Genomic DNA, 24,062 nt, shown 5'->3' with positions numbered 1-24,062 from the left:
ACATTCAGTTCTTATAAGTATATATCTAGTGACATATGATCTCGCTCATCTAGGGGAAATGATGAACAACATAGACTGAGGAACAAGAACAGAACCAGAAACAAGGAGGCATCGATAGGACTATCGGGCTTCAGAGGGAGGATAGGGGAGGTTGGGAGGAGGGGGGAGAGATCAACCAAAGGACTTGTGTGCATGCATATGAGCCTATCCAACAGTTAAGTTCAACAGGGGGTTGGGGCATCCGGGGGGAGGGGTGTGGGATGGGAATGGGGGGATGAGGACAAATATGTGACACCTTAATCAATAAATAAATTAAAAAAAAATAAATAAAAGTTTTCCTACGTGCTTCAGTATAATTTAGTATGTGTATATGTATGTGGGAGAGATGGTGTGTGTGTGTGTGTGTGTGTGTGTGTGTGTGTGTGTGTGTGTTTGTGTAGTAGTAATAGTAGATGAAATAATATTGGCTGATTAATTGGCAATTGTTGAATTTTAGATATGAGTATACAGTCATAAATTTTTTAACTTTGTATATGTTTTTAACTATATTTTTAAAAATTGATTTCAGAGAGGAAGGGGAGGGATAGAGAGAGATAGAAACATCAGTGATGAGAGAGAATCATTGATTGACTGCCTCCTGCACACCCCTCATGTGCCATGACCAGGAATCGAACCCTGACCTCCTGATTCATAGGTTGATGCTCAACTACTGGCCACTCCGGCTGGGCTTTTATGCATGTTTTAAAATATTTAAAATAAAAAGATAAAAAAGTCTTTCTGAAAGTAATTAAGAAAAGTGGTAAGATACCAGACAGATTTTATCTGATAGCAAGGACTAAGAGTTAATGAAATAGATGTCATAATTTCCAATACCCCCTACAGCGGCTTTTTCAGTGCTGTTGAAGTACTGCCCCTGGATTATTTCAGGAGAGAGAATATTATTTTGTTATTGCTCAAGATTACTGATCATAGCAGATACTCCAGTATGTTATTGCTCAAGTTTACTGATCATGGCAGATACTCCAGTATGACTGCTCACTTGTTATGAAAAGAAAGTCTTTTTTTTATAAGATACTTTCTTTTGCCATTTGGGTGCTGAGCATGAATTCTAACATCAATAGGTACCTTCATGTGCTTCCTTAGGCTCTGATTTCTGTTAAAAACTGAAATTTTAATTTAGTTTAATATTGCACAAGTTTCTCTGTTCATTTCTTCCCTCTACTGGATAAAGAGACATTTCTTCTTGTCTCTAAAGGTACTTTAACCCGAGCCTTTTGGTGCTTTGTCTAGAATTTGTCTCCAAAGTCTTCTTAAAAAGAGAAGATAGAATAAATTTCAGTGGGTTGAAAGTACCAATTGGTATGAGAGTCTTTAAAGCATAAGAAGTAATTTTATTTGTTTTAATTTAGTAATTATGTAGATAATTTTAATTATAACAATAAAATATGGGAGAGAAACATGAAGTTGAATTTAAAATAAATCCTGTACAAAGTATATATGAGAAATGAAGCTATTTGTTGAAAAATGAAGTAATTTTCACCTCAGCATTTTCGGGCCCTATTTGGTGGGAAAGCTTGTATTTGAGAAGACCTCTTTTGTTTTGGGTTTTGTATGTTGCCTCATTACAAATCTTATTTTGTTGTGTTATTTATGACCAGAACTCTGATACTTTAGTGACATTAAGATGATTCTGTCCTAATGGCAGGGAGATGATACTTAGGTCCACCCTAACAATATCCTTGTTATACTTCCTGCCTTTACTGCTGTGCTCCTGCATGTTATCAGGATGTGAAAATATTAAACTCCAGCATTCAGATAAATTGTATAATAGGCACTGAGATTTTAGAGTATTGTACAAATTTGTAAAATGATTATATAAATAGGGGAAATATAGTTCCGTTGTCTTTAAGGGTTTTCTTAAATTTTGGAATATGGTGATATGTTTTATTATTTTGAGGACAACTATTATTATCTTTTAAAATTAGAGTTAAGAAACACAGGTTTTTTATTCTTTTTCATAAATGTCAAGGTGTATTATCAAATTGTGTCTTCTAAATTCCATTGTGATATTAGGTCATAATTATGTTATAAATTGTATTCAACGTATCTTTTGTAGGGCACTATGTATAAATAGGCATAAGACATAGTTTCTACTGTTCAGTAATTTATAGTTGAGGAGTAACAGGGTATTTTAATTACTTCATTTAGTAAGCATTTCCGGGGTACCCACCCCACTAGGCACTGGTGATACACTGGTGAACCAGACAGACAAGGCTCCACACTCTTGGAACTTACATTCTAGGATCTTACAAATTTAATGCTAAATGTTGTAATTGTCCAGAACTTTACAAAGGAGGTACTACTTGTTCTGGGATGGTTAGGAAAGGTTGTATTGAGGGGATAGGACATGAGCTGGACAGGAAGTAGGATGTTCATTTCCCAGTGTATATTCTGTGGAACCTACTTTTAAGGATTTTTGGTCAAATAAATGTGGAAAACATAGTATACTATGGGGTTGCTGAGAAGGGATCCCAAGAGCTAGAGAAATTAGGTGAGATTCATAGAGGGGAGAGGATATGGAATTTGAACTGTTCTACTTTCTTTAAAAAAAATTTTTTTTTAATTGATTTCAGAGAGGAAGGGAAAGGGAGAGATAGATGAAACATCAGTGATGAGGAAGAATCATTGATTGGTTGCCTCCTGCACACCCCTAACTGGGGATTAAGCTCATAACCCAGGCATATGCCCTGATCAGGAATTGAACCGTGATTTCCAGGTTCATAGGTTGACATTCAACCACTGAACCACATTGGCCTGATGAGCTGTTCTTTAATGGATATAATTTTAAGAGTGACGTTAGAGTGGAGGATGAGTGAACTGTGTGAACTTGAGGGTACAGGACGTGCTGGGGGAGTACTAATCAAAATGAACCCATCTCCTCTCTTCCTCATAGAAGCTATAATTTATCCTTGGCCCCACTTTCTCAACTCTTCCTTTCTATCAGTATTTGAACACATCAGGGTTCTTCCTTAATGAAAATAATTGCAACAACAACAAATGGAAACTCTGTCTTTTGATTTCACCTATGCCTCTTCATAACCAAATATCACAAAAGAGTCAACTATACTCATCTTCTCTGCCCATTAATTCCTCGGTTTATTTTTCTTTGGTTATTATTTCCATTGCTTTACTAAAACAGCACTCACCAAACTCCCTGTGACATCCACGCTGCTAAGTCTAATGAACACAATTTTTATTTCACTTTTTTTTTTTATTGCCCATTACCTTCTTGAAACCTTGATTTTCTTGACAACACACTCCCAAGTTTTCTCTTTTATATTCTTCTTCATCTTTGCAATTTTGATTTTCTTCTTCCTGGCTACTAAACTTTGAGGCTCCTCAAATCTCAATCTTAGGCCCTCTCCATTCACTCTCTCTACACTCTCCTAGGCTGATGTCATCTGTGTTCAGGACTTCAGTTACTGTTTGTTCTTCTGTAACTTCAAATTTGACCTTAGACCAGATGTTCTCAGAGCTCTAGATTGTATATCAGCTGCCTGTTTGATATAGTTTGTTGGTGTTGCAAAATTGCCTCATACTTAGCATGTCCAGTACTGGGTTAATGATCTGTATCCTACTGTAATCCAATAATCCTGTCCCAGTGAATGTTACCATCATCCACCCTAGTGTATAAGCCAGAAAACATGAAGTTATCCTTGATCATTCTTTTTTTTTTAGTCTTATTGTCATTACCAAGTTTTTCTCATCCTATGGTGGAGGGAATATCTACTTATTCAAGATTATAAGTGTTAAAGTTGCAGCTGTTACCTTAAGGCAAGGTGGCAGGCTCTGGGCTTAGGGATCTAACTGTTGGCTATAGTGCCCTATACGGCAGGGTCCTCCACCTGTGGGGCTGAGTGAGCACACCTAATGCATTTCCTTTCCTTTTATTAATGAAAAGAGAAGATTATAATTTGGATGTCCTAGGATTGGTGCCTGTGTTACTTGTTCTTTAAATTAGTAAAATGTTGTTCAGCTCTGTTCCATTGTAGGGGTTCTGGAGAAGAGGCTTTCAAGAGCTGGGAGGGCAGCTTTCTCCCAGACAGAGGTGCTGGCAGAGGCCAGTGTTCCCGTTGCTGAGCCCTCCCTACCACGGAGCTGAAAGACTGTGCCATATCTGAATCCCCATAAACCTGTCTCACACTTTTCACCCTGTCCTGGTGATTCCTTGAGACCCCACCACTCCCTACTTGCAGGCTCATCCAAGCCATTTCCAGTGTCTTTGTCCATACAACTGGCCTCTCTTGCCTCATGCTTTCAACTTTTCTAAAAGCTCTCAAATAGGTAACAGCTGGCTTCAGCTTTCCCTGTACCTCTTAATAAGTGGCCCCAGGTTTGGCACTAGTGGCAGCCCACCCTATTCACAGCTTGGCCTCTCCTGGACACCACCAAGCTCAACACAAGTATCAGCCAGCTGCAGATTGCTTTGTAGCTCATGCTGGGTGGCCCCGGGCAGGGCACAGACAGAGGCTGACTTTGCACCTCCTGGGAGGACTCAGAGCCAGTGCACCTGGTAGCCAATTTTGACCATGCCGGATTAGAAGCCTACACCTCCATGAGTGACACACTCAAGGGATGGACTCATCAGAGCCCCACTGAAGTAAGTCCTGCTCCATAGGGTCAGCTCCTACACAGCAGCTCTTCAGCTATAGTTGTAGCTGATCCTTGCAACTGATTGACCTGGGGGTCAATCCCTCCCAGTGACGCCAACATAAATTAAGGCTCAATTACAATAGGACAGTGCACATAGCTTACACAGGGGTGCACCTAAAGTGTCCAGCTCAGGCGACGGGGGAGACTGAGCCACTGGGTTCTACAGGACACCTACTACACAAGGCCATTCTACCAAGTCCGGAACACATAGTAACTCTACCTAATACATAGAAACAAACAGAGAGAAGCAGCCAAAATGCAGAGCCAAAGAGACATGTTTAAATGAAAGAACTGGAGAAATCTCCAGAAAAAGAACTGAATGAAATGGAAGCAAGAAAACTACTGGATACAGAGTTCAAAACAATGGTTATAAAAATGCTCAAGGAACTTAATGAGAATTTTGAGAAACTTAGTGAGAATTTTAAGAAAATTAGAACATCAGGGTAAAAAAGGATGTCAGAAATGAAGTATACACTAACTGAAATAAAGAGTAATATACAGGGTATCAACAGTAGAGGACGCAGAGACTCAAATCAAGAATTTGGAATATAAGGAAGAAAAAAAATACCCAATCAGAACAGTAAAAAGAAAAATGTGAAGATAGTGTAAGAAGCCTCTGGGACAACTTCAAGCATACCAACATTCACATCATGGGGTTACCAGAAGGAGAAGAGAGGGAGCAAGAAATGGAAAACCTGGTGAAAACAATAGACATACAAGTCCAGGAAGTATAGAGAGTCCCAAACAAGATGAATCCAAAGAGGCCCACCAAGACACATCATAATTAAAATGCTAAAGGTTAAAGACAAAGATAGAATCTTAAAAGCAGCAAGTTACCTACAAGGGAATGCCCATATGACTGTCAGCTGATTGCTCAACAGAAACTTTGCAGGCCAGAAGGGAGTGGCAAGAAATATTTAAAGTGATGGAAAGCAAGGACCTACAACCAAGATTACCCAGCAAAGCTATAATTTAGAATTGGAGCTCAGATAAAGAGCTTCCCAGACAAGGACAAGCTAGAGAAGTTCATCACCACCAAACTAGTATTACATGAAATATTAAAGGGTCTTCTTTAAGAAGAAGTAAAAGATACAAAATATGAACAATAAAGTGGCAATAAATGCACATCTATTAACAATTGTATCTAAAAATCAAAATAAATGAATAAGGAACCTAGTGAACAAAATAAACCGATGAATAAAATGAACCAGAGGCATGGAAACATGGAACAGATTGACAAATCTCAGAGGAAAGGGGGAGGGGGTGGGAAGAGATAAAAGAACTTATATGTATGTATGTATTACCTATGTACACAGACAATAGGGTGGTGAAGGCCTGGGACATGGTGGGAACCTGGTGGAGGGAAGCAATGAGTGAATAAAAAGGGGTACATCTGTAATACTCTCAACAATATAGGTTTTTAAATACGTTTTTATTGATTTTTAGAGAGAGAGGAAGGGACAGGGATGAGAGATAGAAACATCGATGAGAGAGAAATATCAATTGGCTGCTTCCTGCATGTTCCTTATTGGGGATTGAGTCCACAACCCGGTGATGTGCCCTAACTAGGAATTGAACTGGTGACCTCTTGGTTCATGGGTCTCTGCTCAACCACCGAGCCACACTGGCCGGGCTGTCTTGACTTAAAAAATACATATATTTTTATTGATTTCAGAGAGGAAGGGAGAGGGACAGAGAGATAGAAACATCAATGAGAAGAGAGAGTCATTGATCGGATGCCTCTTGCAATTTCCACATGGGATCAAGCCCGCAACCCAGGCATATGCCCTGATCTGGAATTGAACTGTGACCTCCTGGTTCATAGGTCGATGCTAAACCACTGAGCCACGCAGCCAGGCTGTGTTGACTTCTTGATGTCCACCAACCAGGGCCTTTAAGAACTCTAAGCTGCCATCTGGCATTTAGTCAGTCTTGTCACAACCCCAAAGCAGCCTGGCCTTTTTCCTTTGTCTTGGTCAGTGATGGCAAACCAAATTGACACGCGTAGCCATTTCGGATGACACGCGGCCGCATGCCGAGGATGAAACATTTGCTACTCCTGAGGATGAAACATTTGCGACTAGAGTCTTGGAGTTAGTTTTTTCCTCAAAGTGACACACTACCCAAGTTATGCTCAGTTTTTTGGCGAAGTTTGACACACCAAGCTCAAAAGGTTGCCCATCACTGGTCTTGGTTGTTCCTTCAAGGGCTTATTCCCAAGCCTTCCAACATCTTCCCCTCCATATCAGTTCTCATGCAGGTGCATGCACCAGAGGAAGAATGGGGGTGATGAAGGGCAGCCAGGACTACATGTCAAAGGGATCTGGGTGAGGAACAGGTAGGGCTATACCAGCCATTCCTTCTAGCCCAGAGGGATGGAGGGGGCACCAAGGTGAGGGGGAGTGTGTGAGAGGGAAGAAGCATTGCTGAGCTCTCTGTCCTCTTGGACATGTGTTCAGAGAAAGGAGGAATGGATGGGACTGGGCTGGTTGTCTTCATGAAGTTGGAGACTTAATTAGTTGGGAACAGAAGAATTAGGAGCAATAAAGGATTTTTTAAAATATATTTTTACTGATATCAGAGAGGATGGGAGAGGGAGAAAGAGAGAGAGAAAAACATCAGTGATGGGAGAGAATCATTGATTGGCTGCCTCTTGCATGCCCCCACTGGGTCAAGCCCGCCATCCAGGCATGTGTCCTGACCGGGAATTAAACTGTGACCTCCTGGTTCACAAGTTGATGCTCAACCACAGAGCCATGCCAGTCAGGCAAAAAAGGTTTTTTGTTTGTTTTAAATAAAATAAAATGATAAGTTGTAGGTAAATGGTGTTAAGCCAATGTCATTAAAGTGAAGTAATTGTACATAAGTCCTTACTATTTAAGGATAAAACAGAGAACTTAAATTCTAACTACTCTTTTTGGTCTTCTGATAAGATAATGTTGAATAAGTTGAATAAGAATTTCTTAAATTTTTATTCATCTATGCCAATGACCAGGTCCTAGAAATGTAAGGAGAAACAATTTACCCAATTTTTTTTCTATATGAATGATGCTTTTGGTGTCATGACTAAGAACTATTTTTACCTAATCTTAGGTCATAAACTTTTTCTCTTATGTTTTCTTCTAAAAGTTTTTTAGTTGTATGTTTAGCCTGGTTTTTATTTAGAATTAATTTTTGTATAAGATGAGAAGTTTAGGTCAAGGTTTATTTTTTGGTCGTTTGATGTCCAGTTGTTCCAGTGCCATTTGTTCAAAGGCTATTTTCCCTCCTTTTGCACCTCTGTCAAAAATCAGTTGAACATGTTTGGATCTATTTCTAGGTTCTCTATGTTGTTCCATTGGTCTAGTGCAGTGGTCGGCAAACTGCGGCTCGTGAGCCACATGCAGCTCTTTGGTCCCTTGAGTGTGGCTCTTCCACAAAATACCATGGCCTGGGCGAGTCTATTTTGAAGAAGTGGCGTTAGAAGAAGTTTAAATTTAAATTTAAATTTGGCTCTCAAAAGAAATTTCAATCGTTGTACTGTTGATATTTGGCTCTGTTGACTAATGAGTTTGCCGACCACGTCTAGTGTCTATCCTACTGAAAATACCACTTTATTTTGATTTCTATTGATACACAGCTTAAAATCAGTATGTTTTCCCCAACTTAATTTTTTTCATTATTTTAGTTATTCTAGTTCCTTTACATTTCCATATAAGTTTTAAGATAAGCTTGTCTATATCTACAAGAAATATGGCGATTCTTTTTTAAAATATTTTTTATTAATTTCAGAAAGGAAGGAAGAGGGAGAGAGAGATAGAGACATCAATTATGAGAGGAAATCATTGATTGGCTGTCTCCTGCACGTCCCCCACTGGGGGTCGAGCCTGCAACCTGGGCATGTGCCCTTGACCGGATTCAAACCCGGGACCCTTCAGTCCGCAGGCCGATGCTCTCAAACCAGCTAGGGCAATCTGGGAATTCTGATAGGAATTATATTGAATTTAAAGATCAGTTTGGGGAGAATTGACATTTTTCCTATGTCATAATAGTCTACCAGTATCAACATCTTACCACTTTAGGTGAAATGTAGGAACCTTACCAACCATTTAGGCCCCTTTATCCTCCTTACTTTATAATTAGTTGTCTTAAATATCTCCTTTACATAAATTGAGAACAATATCAGATAATGTAATACTTTTCCTTTTAACCATGTAACATAATTTTAAAAACTTTAGGAGAAAGTTAGTCTAGTACATTTACCTGTAAAGTTACCAACATTAGTTACTTTTTCACTTCTAAAAGTTCTGTTTAATGCTTTAAATATTTGTCTTTTAGTAAGCTTTTCCACTTAATTTTTTCTTTATACACATTATGGTTTTAAAATAGTTTATTTATTGTTTTTATGACCTGAAACTATTTCGTACCACATTTTGCTGTGTTTTTTTTTTTTTTTCTGACTCTCAATCATGATGTCTCTGTTCCTAAAGCTCTCTTCCTCATGTGTTTTGTAAGTATTCATCAGGCATTTGACTATAGGAATATTCTGAATCAGATAGTTTTGAGAGGATTTTTTAAATTCACCCGGCACCCTGGGACATTACCAACCTGGGATCACTTGAAGTTAGTGTATGTGTTTGGGGTTGCATGACTGCGCTGCCCCCATGAGCAGCCTGGATCAGACACATTTCTTGATTGTTTTCTTCACTAGTCAGTGCATTTTTCCCTAGCCCACTGTTTCACTGAGTTGGTTGTCCTTTACGGGCCTTGATTTTTTGCACGGGGATCATGTCTCATGTAGTCAGAGCCTTATTTCCTGTCCCCCTTGTAGTTTTAGACTGTAAGCCTGTTGGCAATGACACCAAGATGTGCTCCAGTCTCTGTAGCTTCAGCTTCTACATATTCTGGTTACTAGCTCATGATATTGGGGATTTTCTTTTCTCTTTTGAGCTCTCCACTGTGCTGTCAAGCAGTTGATAATATTTTGTTCAATAGTTGTAGTAATTTGATATCAGTAAGTTTTTCAGAATATTGACTCCACTAAATGATCAGAAACAATTTTCAGCCACATCATGCTTTAGATCACAGATAGTTGGGTTAGGGACCTGCTCCTGGTTACTTCAGAATCTTTCAGAACTGGTCACCTTGGACAAAAGTTGCTTGCTGTCTCTCAGAAGAGGCTGTGTCCTTAAAAGAAAGGAGTATGGTCATATTTTGTTCTGCTATCACATTTGCCAAGCACATAGAGAGGCTCCAGAAGAGGGGAAATGTTCAGCTGTGTCAAGGGCTACGGTAAGGTTAAGTAAGACCAAGACTGAAAATTGATAGTGGGATTTCACAATCAGAAGATCTTTGCCAAAAAAGTTTCCATGGAACCGAGTGGGAAAAAGCCTATTGGGTGTTTTAACCTCTGGAAAGATGGTTCTTACCCAGGCAATTCCCATTTTGTCAGAAAGCATGACTTTTTTTAAGTAAGTGGCTATTTATTTTATAATCTCTTATTTTAATTCTCTCTGGGTTCCAACCCTGCCTTTGGTAGATTAGCTCTGTCTATCATAGAAATTGGACTCAGTCATAGAGTGTAGGACCTATCCATTATGTACCTATTCTTTTTTTTATTTGTTTTTTTTTTGTTAATCCTCTCTCGAGGATATATTTTCATTGATTTTTAGAGAGAGTGAAAGGGAGAGGGAGAGAGAGAAAAATCAATGTGAGAGAGACACATTGATTGGTTGCCTCCCACAGACACCCTGACCAGGGCCAGGGATTAAAACTGCAACTCAGGTATGTGCCCTTGACCTGGACTTGAACTTGCAACCCTTTGATCCTTGGGCCGATGCTCTAACTACTGAGCAACAGGCCAGGGCCAATGTGTGCCTATCCTTAAAGCTTTCATTTTATCTCCTCAAATGAGGTAATCAGAAGACTGATACAGTAAGAGCTGAGCTGGGGTGTGAAAGTAAGAGAAGTTATGAGATGTTACCAGTTTTAACATGAAGTTTCTGTTCTGTGGCGTTTTTAAAAATTATTATGAAAGTTTCAAATATACACAAACTAGAGAGAGTAGTTTATCACCCTCCATTGACCTATTTCCCAAATTCAAGAATTTTTGCATATTTGCCTCATTCATCCCTTTTTATTTTTCTCTCCTTTGCTGAAATATTTAAAAGAAATCCCTGACATCATTTATTGTAATTTCACATATATATGTACATGCTATGCAATATGAAAATTGTTATCTACAGGCATAATGTCATTATCATACCTGATACAAAATTGACAGTTCTTTGGTATAACCTACTATACTGAGAGTATTACTGAGGCCTCTTTTATTTATTTTTTTAAACTTTGAATATGCTGACGTTGTATCTCCTTTGTTTGTGTTTGTCATGTCCTCTCCCAAGAAGGCTCTACCCGGAGACCTTCACGTGGTGGACTTCTCATCATTTGGATCTTGACTATAGTATTTTTTCCTCAATAGAAGCTTTTTGTAATCACCAAAGCTAAAGTAGTACCCTCTTTCTCCATTCCATTTGTCACTATCTCTTCAGTCTGTTTTACTGCCTTAAATGGTTGCTTATCTTCTCCACCCCCTAGATGGTCAATACGATGGGAGTAGGGACTTTGTAAGGTCATGTTGTGTTCATTGCTCTTTGCCCAGGGCCTGAAGAGGTCCTACCATATAGCAATGAAGCACATGTTTAGAAACAAGTCAGCTATCAGATTAATAAGAAAAGGCTAAAAAATCTTCTTAATATTTTATAACCATTATCTCTCCCTACAACTGAATCCCAAGAGCTTTAACCAACAGCTGTGTTTGCAAAAATTGCTAGATTGTTGTCCCTTTCAGGACATTTAATCTTTTAAATCCTCAAAATATTTTATAAAATGTGAATAAAGTCACTTCTGACCTGTTGAGAAGCACTATTTTTACTGACATAACTCTCATTTGAGATCACTTTATTTGAGCTTGCAGCTAATAAATCTGTTTTGGCCTGTATGAAATGATTTTGTAGCCCACATATCCTTTAACTGGTTATTTGAACTTTTATTTAGTACATCATTTGTATTCGCTGTTAAGGGGATGTTTTTATTATATTGTCAGTTGTTGGGAATGTTCTTTAGCATGAGGAAAAATGTAACTCAATAAACAGATATGGTTTTATAATTAAAGATTTGGATTCTTGTTGGAAACATAATTTCAGACCTAAAGAAATGATTGAAATCAGCAAATTAACACTGATGTAATGGCATTGATGTAATCTATAGATTCTATTTAAATGTCTTCAAGTTCCTCAGTCATGCTCTTTATATGAAAAGAAAATCCTGGCCTTGGCCCATGTAGCTAAGTTGGTTGAACCTCATTCGATGCACCAAAAGGTTGCTCGTTCGGTTCCTGGTCAGGGAACATGCCCAAATTGCGGGTTTGGTCCCTGGTCGGGGTACGTTTGGGGAGGTAACCAATCGATGTTTCTCTCTCACATTGATATTTCTTTCTCTCTCTCTATTCCTTCCTCTCTCTCTAAAAAAAAATCCTGCATCACAAGTAGCATAGAGTTGTCATGTGTCTTTAGTCTCCTTTAATCTGGAACAGTTTTAACTTTTGCGAATTTAACATTTTTGAAGATTATAGAGCAGTTGTCTTGTAAATATGTTTTTTAAAAAAGTATTGATTTCAGAGAGAGAATGGGAGAGGGAAAGAGAGCTAGAAACATCACTGATGAGAGAGAAACATCTACTGGCTGCCTCCTGCACTCCCCCTACTGGAGATTCAGCTCTCAACTCAGGCATGTGTCCTGACCTCCTGGTTCATGGGTTGACCCTCAACTACTGAGCCACACCGGCTGAGCTATGCAGTTATTTTGTAGCAGGTTTAATTCATGTTTCACAAGTGATGTGTTTTTCATTATGTATCAGGAGGCATGTGATGTTGACTTGTCCCATTACAGGTGTCTACTTTACTAGTAATCACTTGGTTAAGGTGGTCTGCCAGATTGCTCTACCATCAAGATATGCTTTTCCTCTTTGTATTTAATAAGTATCTTAGAGACTATTTTGAGACTTTTAAATATTCTGTTACTTCTCAAAACTTTTACCCATTATTTTTATCATCCACTGATGAATTAAAATTAATTATGATGATGATTGTCAATGGTAATATTCTAATTCCATAATTGTTCTATATTTATTAGTTGGGATTCTGATGTAAGGAAGAACTTCCCCCTTCCATTTACTTGTTTTTATCAGTATGAACTCATGGATTCTTATTTAATATTTTACATGTAAGCTGTCATAATTTAAACAATTTAATCCTTAAATTATTATATACTAGTGGCCCGGTGCATGAAATTCATACACATTAAAAGGGAATTAATTAGAAGAAATATTTTAATATTGCTATTTGCCCTTTCTGTATAATAGAAGTGTCAGAGATGAAAGAAAATTAGTAAAATGTATGTAAAATCTCCCTCCTGTCAGAGTCTGGGGCGTGCCACAGGACCTAGAGTCAAGTTCCCCACCCACCACCCGCATGCACTTTGAAAACCCAGGAGACCCAGACCAGACCAGACCCACCCCCATTGGGTGAGACCCAGACCCGGCTGGCCCCAACCCCGTCAAGCCCCTCCTGGCGGGGGTGGGGGGGGGGAGGGGGCACAGCCTCAGGTCCCCTGGCCTGGCGCCAGGGTGGAAGGTGTGGCCTGAGGTCCCCTGTCAAGCCCTGCTGGGCGGGTTACGTGGTCTGAGGTCCCCCGGCCTGATGCTGGGGTAGGGGGGCGCAGCATGAGGTCTCCCAGCCTGGTGCCAGGGCACAGGGCATGGTCTGAGGTGTCCTGGCCCTGCGCTGGGGCGGGGTGTGCTGGGGCGGGGTGTGCTGGGGCGGGGTGTGCTGGGGCAGGGGTGCGGCCTGAGGTACCCCATCAAGCCCCACCAGGTGAGGGGCGTGGCCTGAGGTCCCTCGTCAACCCCCCCCTCCCCCCATCATTATGTCAGTCAGGGCTGAACGGGATGCACACAGGCAGTTTCTAGCTAGCTGGGGATGCAGGCAGGCAGCTTCACCTCAGTGCTGGGTCGGGACGCATGCAGGCAGCATGACCTTAGTGCTGGGGGAAGTCCCCGCCCCCATTCCCGCCCACAGACTGGTCGTGACTGGGACACCATAATGGACAAATTAGCATATTACCTCTTTATATGTATAGATTTTGCCAGTGGGAATCTTTTCAACTGGCTCCTGTGAACTTTTGTCATGTCCCCATCACTTTTTGGGTGTTTATTTACTTTTTGGAATGACAAGATACTTTAGGCCAGGGCTTGGAAAACTTTTTCTGTAAGTGGCCAGATAGTAAATATTTTTGGCTTTTTGGGCCATCTAGTCTCTGTGGCAACTACTTAACTCCACCCTCACAGCAGGAATGCAGCCATAGACAATTTGTAAATGAATGACTGTGGCTGTGTTCCAATAAAACTTTATTTATAAGGAAAGGTGGCTGTTTGGATTTGTTTGGCCTGTGGGCTATAGTTTGCCAACTCCCCTCTAGGCTCGTATTGTACTTTCCTCAAGCCAGTCTCAGAATTGGCCATTTTTCTAAGGAGCCCTGGATCCTTTTTGCAGTGAATGGTATTTAGAAAGTGAGAACAAGCCTGGCTGGTGTGGCTCAGTGGATTAAGCATCGTCCCATAAACCAAAAGGTCGCTGGTTCGATTCCTGGTCAGGGCACATGCCTAGGTTGCGGGCTTGATCCCTGGGGAGGTGGTGGTGGTGGTGGGGGGACACTCCAGGAGGCAGCCTAACAATGTTTCTATCTCTTCTTCTTACTTCCTCTTTAAAATCAATAAAAACATATTAAAAATATTTTTAAAAAGTGAGATCTGGGTAGGCCGGCTGGTGTGGCTTAGTGGTTGAGTGTTGACCTATGGATTCGATACCCAGTCAAGACATATGCCCGGACTGTGGGCTCAATCCCCAGTGTGGGGTGTGCAGGAGGCAGCCGATCAGTGGTTCTCTCTCATCATTGATTTTCTCTCTCTCTCCCCCTGCCTTCCTCTCTGAAATCAATAAAAATATTTTTTTAAAAAGCGAGATCTGGGTACTAGATATGTTCATTGCTACTGGGATATTGTTGATTCTAGACCCTCTTAGACAGAGCTAGATAATATAAGAATATATATATACATACTTGTATACATTTGTGTGTGTGTGTGTAGACACATCTATATTTCTGTGTATAGACCATCTATTTCTCTCCCTTTTTTCACGTTTTGACATTTCCTCTTTATCTCTTTATATATTATAAACCATTGAGTTATAATGATATGTTGGGGAGCACAAGAGACTTGGTTGGAAGTTGTAAGGAGGACATTCTGATAAAAGGGAAGTATGTGGAAGGCCGCCTGCTGAAAGCAGTGCCCCTTATTATTCCTTGACCTTTCCAAACAAGTCTGTGTACGTGCAGACCCCCGGTGTTTACTGGAATCCTTATGCTTAATCCCTGGATGCCCTTGCCTAGAGGACAGTGTAAACACATGTCCTCCCGAAATTACTCACCCTACTGATTGTATCTAAAGATAAAAATTCCAATAAAGGCCTACCTAACAAGGCAGGCACTAGAGCTGGGCAAGCCCCTTAGCCCTCTGTTTCACAGTCAGACTGTGTTTGAGTAATCTGTTCATCCATCGTTCAGGGGCTGCTGGTCAACCTCGGCAAGGTGGTGCCCGTGTGAGGACCAAGGAACGCAAGGAGAGGCGGCGGAACCCTCAAAAACGAAGAGGAAGGAAACGAAAGTAACTGCCCAGTAAGTCATTGGAGCCCGCTTGGGATTTCTAAGTTAGAGGGAATTGTTTTTCAGCTAAGGTTTCACAACAGGACAGCAACTGTCCACTGAGTAACATCTCTCTGTTACTTAAAAAGTGTTAAAAGCTAATGGTGCCTCAGTTATACAAGAACAATTAAGGAGCCTATTACAAATCATTATAATTTATAATTCTTGGTTCCCTTAGGATTTCCAAGTTTGAGGGGATTGTTTTTCAGCCAAGGTTTCACAATGGGACAGAAGTTATCCGTAGAACAACAATATGTAAAAGTGCTTAAGCAGTTGTTAAAGGTGAATGGTGCCTCGGTTATCAAGAAACAATTAAAAGGCCTTTTGCAGACTATTATAACTTATAGTCCTTGATCCTTGATGCTGGAACATTAGACCTTGATCTTTGGGAACAAGTAGGCAGGGTTTTAAAGAGAAATCAGGCCCAGGTGTTGTGGCAAGCCCCTTAGCCCTTCTTTCACAGTCAAATTGTGTCTGAGTAATCAGTTCATACGTCGTTCAGGGGCTGCTGGTCAGCCCTGGCAATGATATCCCCAATTTCATTTCAAAACCACAGGTCTTTATTCTAGTTTTTACACTTTCTATATTTGTAATTTCTTTCTCACTTTCACAAGTGTGACTCCTATTATCCACAGTATATTTACTTAATTTGTTGACTCTTAAAATATCCAGAAAGTAGTTTTAGAATTGCTAACCCATTCCTCTATAAAAAACTATTAATTTGAGTTTAATTTTTATTTCTTTTTTGTTTTTAACTTTTCAAAAGTTATTTGGGTTAATTCTCTCCCCATCTCTTTAGTATGTTGTGTTTTTCATTTTAAATATATTAGGATTGATATTAGGATTGTTTGTTTTTATTTGCATTGTATTTTAGGCTATTTCCTCCATTTTTATTTTATTTTATGCTGATTTTTTTGATTATGTGAAACATGAGCCTGTCTTTCTTTGGAAGTTATTTTCTCCCCCCCCCTTTTTTTTTTGTAACATCTGATTTTGTTGCTTCTTTATTTCATTTCAGTGTCTGCCTGTATATCTTTATTAATTTCTTTGTTATATTTTCTACTTTTTCCTCTTTGCATTTCCTAAAAGTTGCCCTAACCCAGATTTTGTCCTAGGCCCTCTTCTGTATAGTTTACCCTTTCTTGGCAGTCTCATCTATTTTAGAAAACTTTGGAGTACCATCTTTATGCAAATGGCTGGGTAATTTATCTCTCTAAGCTATGCTCTAATTTCTAAGTATTTGGTGTGGAGGTATAGGAAAAGGTATGTATTTCCATATATAGAGTATGCATTTCCATATGGAGCTCTATAATACCCCATGTAGAATTCATCATTTTCTCTAACTTAGTGATGTTATCATTCCTCAGTTTCCTTGTTTGAAATTTCACACAGGTGCCACTTCCTTGCTCTCATTCAGATCTGCCTGATTGCCAAATGATGCCACTTGGTCCTGTGTGACATTATGTTAAAAGTCTCTTCAGTGTCTGCCTATACAACTCTAGTTCAGGCATTCCTTTTCTCCATTCTGTTCTAGTTCTTTCCTAAGGTGCAGCTGCTGCTAGTTTTTCTCAACTGCAGATGAATCCTGCACAGGTCAATTTTTCCTGAAACACAACTCTGATCTGTCTTCTCTCCTGCTCACTCATGCTTCTGAAATTCCCTACTGCTTCTGAAAAACTGGACTGGTTTTCTAGACCTTCCAACTTGTTTTAATTTCCTTACCACTGCTTTTCTTCATATAGGCTGGACTGTATCCAAATGGAATTAATGTTGCAAGAACCTGCCTGTATTTCTCTCTCTCTCTCTCTCTCTCTCTCTCTCTCTCTCTCTCTCTCTTTCTCTCTCTCTCTCTCTCTCTCTCTCTCTCTCTCTCTCTCTCTCTCTCGTTTCCTTTGCCAGCAGTATGCTTTTCTCACATTCTCAGTTATTCCTTAAAATTTTTCCTAAAGCTCTCTTTGATTTATTGGCCTGCAGATACCTTTTCTCTCTCATCAGAAGTACATTTAGCCATACTTAAAAAAAAATTTAATGCTATCACTTTCTAACTTGTATTGTTAGTTCAATATGATTTTTATAAATTAACGTTGTATCCCTTATTGTTCCTAGTACAGTACCTTGAAGAAGTGTTGGTTGAATGAATGAATGGATGAATGCATTTCTGAATTAGACAATTAGACAGTCTGGGTTCCTGAATGTGCCTTTCCCACTACCTTGCTGGTTATCTAAGACAGAGATTTTCAACCAGTGTGCTGTGTCACACTGGCGTGCCACAAGAATTGTTAAAACCTGACTATTGCAATACCTGTCTATTTAGTCAGGGACACTGACCCCTTTTCCCTTAGATTGTTAAATAAAAAATGACAACAGCCAATATAACAATAGCTGTCTGGTGTGAATGAATCAAAATTATATCTATTTTTGTCATATAGGCAAAAAATATATTTTTTGGTGTGCCACAGGATTTTAGTAATTAGTTTATGTGTACCATGAGATGAGAATAGTTGAAAATTTTTTATCTAAGACAATCTATTTCTCTCACTTTTTGCACTTTTTGACATTATCTCTGTATCTCTTCATGTATGGCTAAATGGCCTATTACCTTTTGTCTCTGTTGCTTCTCTTCTCCTGAGTTATATTAATTTCATTTTAAAGAAAAATTACATCATTTTGGTAAAGGATGTTTGTGGGAAATTTAGAGGAAATGGAAGCTAGTATTTAGAATGACATCTTGATCCATTTTATGGGAAAGCATAAAGGCTGCTTACCAGGATTTCGGAAATTTGCAAGTATAGGCTTAAATCCTGGGCTGGTGGCCAGCAGAGAATAGAAAGTAGACATTGTGATGACATGTTCAGGTGGAAGGTCAGGGGGCCAGCTGCAGGGTCCCATATTCCAGTGCACTGATTCAGACAGCTGATTTCTATTCCTTAGAAGCAGCTGCCTGAGCTTCTGGTCAGATGACTGGTTTGAAGTGATGGCAGATCAGAATAGGGAAATAGATGCTTAACTACAATATTTCTATTTTTTAAAAGCTAGTGAACCATCTAGGGTTCCCTGCATAGTTTTGTGGCAGTGAATTAGATTTTGTTGATGAATTCTAAGGAATTGATTACTTGGTTTCATAGAGGAACGTCATTTTGTTCAAGGTTAAACTTAGTCAATGCTACGTCTCTTGACTAAGTGTACTTTTTCAAAATTGCTTTCCCTCCTGCTCTTGTGCATTTCACAAGCTAAATAGAACTGCACAACTCCTTAACTTCTACCTCATTGTTCCATTTGTGGAAGTTCTTAGTTGGAGTGGTCCAAATAAGCAAGCTAGTGATAACTGTGAAGGCGAAGGCCTTGAAAAGAAACTCAGGACAGAGGGTGTGCTTGATTAACTGCCCAGGACAAAGTGACGCCAGGACCCCGGAAGAGCACCACACTGCCTTTGCCCTCCAAGTACTAAATTTCCAAGAGCACAGAGGAGGCTACAGGTTAATTGCTCTTTAATCACCCATTTCTCTTTGGTTTCAGCTTGTAACAGCTAAGCTGCTAAAGGCAGGAAGAACTCTGAGCCTGAGCAGTGGAGGCCCCTCTGGATCTGGAGAGAAGAGGCAACCTTGGAACCAGTAATGAGTTATCCTGACGGCAGGCTGAACCTGGGGACTCTCAGAGGTAGCAAAAGGAAAATGGAGTCTACTCTAGCAACTAGAGATCTGAAATACAAATGGAAAGGAGGCAAAGGGCGGGTCTTAGGATTGAGGGGGCCTATAATTCTTTTGATGACTTGTTAAATATGCTCCTGTGTTATTTGTTCTAGAATTAAGTGTGATTTCTCGTTGTCTTAAATTGTTGATATATTGAGCACAGCTATTTAATTTCCTCTTGAAAAATGGCAATCTTTTAGTAATTCCTGTTTTTAAAAAGTTTGTTTCTATAAACAAAGCATACTGAACCCATTATTCAGATTATATTCCATGCATATGTGGTATTGTTTTAAAACTCAAGTCTCATCTGTATATATTTTACTCATGTTTTCTTACTTATTCTTTCCTTCTTGTGACTATTTGAAATCTTTATCAGGGAGTTTCATTTTCTTTTTTTAAATTTATTTAAGTATTTAAAAAATATATTTTTATTGATTTCAGAGAAGAAGGGAGTGGGAGAGAGAGAGATAGAAACATCAGTGATGAGAGAGGATTATTGATTGGCTGCCTCCTGCGTGCCCCACACTGGGGGTCAAGCCGGTAACCCAGGGATGTGCCTGACCAGAAATTGAACCATGACCTCCTGGTTCATAGGTTGATGCTCAACCACTGAGCCACGCTACCTGAGCAGGGAGTTTCATTTTCATGTTGGTCATTCTAAATTAAAAAAAAAAAGGTAAAATATCTCTAGTTTTAAAAATACAGTGATGTTTGATTGAGGAAAGAGTTACTTACTGCCTCATGTTTCTAGGTGTGTCCTCTGTGGTTGGCCCACATGGTGTTGGTGCTTCGCCAAGTGACAAAAAGTCAAAGAACAAGTTCATACGAGGGAAGAAAAAGAGCATATTTGAAAATTACATGTCCAAGGAGGATGTTTCAGAAGGCTTGAAGAGAGGAACACTTATCCAGGTGCTTAAATCATACTAGAAGGCTATTCCTTGAATATGTGGAATCTACAAGTGTTTATTTTTCTGTGCTGTGTGCTTTGAAAGAAATGATGACATAACAGGCACAGGGCTTCCCACTTCTTAGAACTACAGTGCAATTAGATGTAATAGGTGCCACAAGACAGTGACAGCCTAGTGCTCTGAGGTTTCAGAGATAGGATCTGTTACTTCCAGTTAAGGTTGTCCAGGAATGTTGTATTGGAAGTGATATATATGTATCTTTTTTCCAAGGCAGTTGTATAACTTTATTCAGCCATCAGCATTAGTTCTCATCCACATTAACGGTCTGTAGATTTTTGAAGGTGGCGACAGGAATGTAGGTGACCAATATATTCAGCTTGTTTGGTGAGTCTTCATCCTCATTACGTTTTCTGGACAAATGTACCCGTATACGATATGGGACATTCCTTATTCTTTTGGCCCAGATAGTTTTGTTGAGCCTGGTGTCCATGCACACGTCTGGAGTCCCTATCTCCTTCATGGCAAATTTCCAGATCTCCTGGAGTGCCTGAGGGGCAAGCTTCTTGAAATCCATGCCGTGGATGCACTTGTGGATGTTGATGGTGTGCTTCCTGGTCACCACCTTGTTGAGGGTGAAGCGGCCCTTCTTCTTCTCACCACCATTCTTTGCGGGAGCCATCATGCCAGGCAAGTTGGGAGGAACGTGGGGTATTGTCTGGAAGTGATATTTTTGACCCAGGCCATAGATTGGTACTATTTGAATAAGTAAAGATAAGAGAAAGAGCTTTATAAATGTAGAGACAAGTGTAAGCTACTCAGACAAAAGTGGAAAATAGGTTTTGGCTGTAAGACGCATTGATAGTTCAATTTGCCTTGAGCACATGAAAGCTGAGTGATGGAGAATAAGGTTGAAAGGAAACAGTAAACAGCAGCAAATATTTGTTGAGTGCTTTATAGTTTACAAAGTACTTTTACAAGCTAGTATAATGGTTTGGCTCAGCAAATGTTTATTGAGCATCCACTGTTAGCCAGGCACAGTTTATAATTAAGAGCATGCTCCTGGGTGCTCTTGAAATGAAGGTGGGTGAGGCTGCCTTTGTGTACTTTAAGCTGGCAGCCCAATGTGGGGCAGGCAGTCATATGAATAGATGATTTGGGGATAGATGGTAAGTGCTTAGATGAAGTGTGACCCGGGGTATGGGAGAGTGGTTGGTAGAAATTGGCAAACGGGGTGGTGACATCTGCTATGGATATTGGAGGATGACTAGTTTGGATCTATATTTTAAAAATATGTCTTTATTGATTTTTAGAGAGAGGGGAAGGAAGAGGGAGTGATAGAAACATAGATTAGAGAGAAACATCAACTGGTTGCCTCCTGCATGTCCCTACTGGGGATGGAGCCTGCAACCCAGGCATGTGTCCTGGCTGGGAATTGAACTGGGGACCTCTTGGTTCATGGGTCAATGCTCAACCACTGAGCCACACCAGCTGGACTGGTTTGGATCTACTAAATGAGTGATATGTGTGTAGGAAGAGTAGTGGCACTAATGAAAACATGAACTTTTGAAACAGTATGGAGTAGGGTAGCTTAGGTCTTCATAGCCATGAAATGGGAGCCAGGTAGTAGGTCGTGAGATGGAGACACAGGCAGAGCCACATATTCTTTGAATTAAGTTCATTTCATAATTCTTGGATTAGTATAGAAATATTGCCATGTGTTACCTGGCTCACTTGAAAATGTTGACTGTGTTCCATTTTTTCTCATTCTGAGAGCTCAGCTTCTATATTTGTATTTTTGGCTGAAGATCCAGCCAATTAATAAATACTATTGTCTTCTCTTCCTTTTTTGTCACCTTTTTGTATTTAACTATGGTTAAGTGCACATGTGATTAATACAGACTCTTGAATTGAAAACTGTATTTAACAGATGAATTAATCTTTCTGACTTTAGAAGTCCTGTTGGCTTTTTTTTAAAAGCTTCCCTTGGATTTCTTTGACAGGCCTCTCTTAGGAGAACTGGCCATTTGGCCATTCATTAATCCATTCACATGCTGTTTATCATTTGGCCCACACACTGAACTCCATTTTATGTACAGTTCCTTGGCCTTCTTCTTGGTCCACATACGAGGACTTGTTGTACCTTTCCCATTCTCATCCCCTGCACTTTCCTCCAGTTACGTTCTGCTCCATTCACTCTGATCTTCAAACTTTTCCTGTAAAGACTCTGCTCTTTGATTCCTCTATTTCTCTGTACATGCTGTTCCTGGTGCTTGGAGCATCTTCTTCCACTATCTTGATGTCATTGTGCTCGACCTTTAAGTCCCTATCTAAATATCACCCCCTTTGAGAGGCCTGACTTAAAATCTCCACAGAATCAGCCTTTTCCACTTTCCTGAAGCCAACTTCTTGGTTTACCCTTTATTTTAATCCTATTACCATTTCTTGACATTTTATGTTTCCTCATATAGATTGTTCAATTCCTTGTGTGCAGGGTCATCATGTCTTATTCCCACCTAGCTGGCATTTGATTGAAGCTTAATAAGTTTATATTGAATAAACATTTACTTACTGAATAAAGGATCAAGGTACTTACTAAAGAGTGCGGGGAATCTTGGTTGTTATAACTTGAAAGAAAAATTGCTTATAATTTTGGTTATAGGATTTACACAGATAATGTGAGGGAAATATTCTGCAATTGTATTCATTTTCCTTCCCTCCTATTAATTTTTACTTTTGAAGTAATTCTTTGCTGATAGTAAAAAAAACACACCAAAAACCTGATAAGTATAACAACTCTCATTTCCAGGCATTTTTAAGTGATTCCTCCTGGCCTGTGACATCAATAGACTCTAGCCAGAGCCTCCCCGCAACAGATGAGAACAGTTGTTCTCTGCAGATGGGGAAAGAAATGGGTTCCAGATATGAGGTCACTGTGTGAAATATACAACAACTGTAAATAATATTTTCATAGGCAGAAAACAGAGTCCATCTGCTTTTTGATATGAACTTTATGTGTGCAGGCCTTGATGGGTAAGGTAGAGAGCTAGACAATAAGAGATTTTTGAGTATTGTTGGAGAAAATACACTTACTATATATACTTATAAGCATGTAACTTGTATTCAAACATAAGTATACTGTTACATCCTTGCTCTTTCCTCCATCCAGAGGAGCAACTTTTAATGAGAGATATTGAGATATTTTAAAATAGGATAGGATAATAGTTTTTGTTTCCTTTCAATACTTTGACTGATATTTTGACATTTCATTGGTATCAAATTACTGTCCTCAGTGACAAAGAAATCTCTTTCCTGTGTTTGAACTGACTAGCAATAACTCATGATCATGTACATGTAGTTTGGAAAAAAATTTTTTATAACAAATCATCATCATATCAAAGAACATATGTCCTTTCTCCCTCTGTAGGTACAATGTTGTGAGGTTGTTCTAGGAGATGTTGGGGGAAATTGAGGGTATGGAATAGATAGTCTTAGAAGGGGCTCAGGTTTGGGGTGATGACCAAAGTGACATGGATAGAAAGATGGTAGAATTGGTTGGTTTCATAATCCCAGATATTGCTGTGTCTAAAGGTGGTTCAAGCTGGGCCCCAGAGCTGCCCAAGACATGATGTCAGAGTTCCCCCTAGAATAAAATATTGGTGTAAAACTGTTATTGAACCTCAAAAGAAATCCTAGTTCAGGAAGACAGGACAGGATAACCTAGTTCCTAGGACCATCACCATTTGTTAGGAGTGAAATCAGCTGGAGAACATTTGGGTGTGAGTTAACAGAAGAATAGAAGTGACATTACAGTGGACTGTCCAGTCATTTAGAAGGAACAGATGACATTCTTAACGTTATTATTAGGGGTGGTGGGAGAGCTTCAACTCTGCAGCCAATTAATTAGCTCAACAAATGTTTCTTGACTTCCTACTAAGTGCCAAACATATAACAGAGAG

At 39.6% G+C, this 24,062-nt stretch overlaps 2 protein-coding genes across 3 annotated transcripts in view; one reads left to right on the top strand and one right to left on the bottom strand.

Moving 5' to 3' along the window:
* Positions 1-24,062, top strand: part of DIS3L2 (DIS3 like 3'-5' exoribonuclease 2) — a 330,696-nt gene that overhangs the window by 16,866 nt on the left and 289,768 nt on the right. For both annotated transcript variants that reach the window (XM_028140542.2, XM_054722868.1), the window contains exons 3-5: positions 15,372-15,482; positions 19,026-19,166; positions 19,950-20,107. In XM_028140542.2, coding sequence (XP_027996343.2) covers positions 19,124-19,166; positions 19,950-20,107 — 201 coding nt within the window. In that variant the 5' untranslated portion in view covers positions 15,372-15,482; positions 19,026-19,123. The remainder of the gene's footprint in view (positions 1-15,371; positions 15,483-19,025; positions 19,167-19,949; positions 20,108-24,062) is intronic.
* Positions 20,408-20,788, bottom strand: LOC114230425 (60S ribosomal protein L31-like). The gene has a single exon (XM_054722869.1). The coding sequence runs from the start codon at positions 20,786-20,788 to the stop codon at positions 20,408-20,410; it is 381 nt and encodes a 126-aa protein (XP_054578844.1).

The sequence above is a fragment of the Eptesicus fuscus genome, chromosome 11 (genome assembly GCF_027574615.1).
Source record: "Eptesicus fuscus isolate TK198812 chromosome 11, DD_ASM_mEF_20220401, whole genome shotgun sequence".
In the NCBI taxonomy this organism is placed as follows: Eukaryota; Metazoa; Chordata; class Mammalia; order Chiroptera; family Vespertilionidae; genus Eptesicus; species Eptesicus fuscus.
This window is presented reverse-complemented; position numbering and strand designations above follow the sequence as displayed.

Bases quoted from the DNA above. Each gene is read 5' to 3' on its own strand.
- LOC114230425 (XM_054722869.1), bottom strand. From the start codon at position 20,788: ATGATGGCTCCCGCAAAGAATGGTGGTGAGAAGAAGAAGGGCCGCTTC.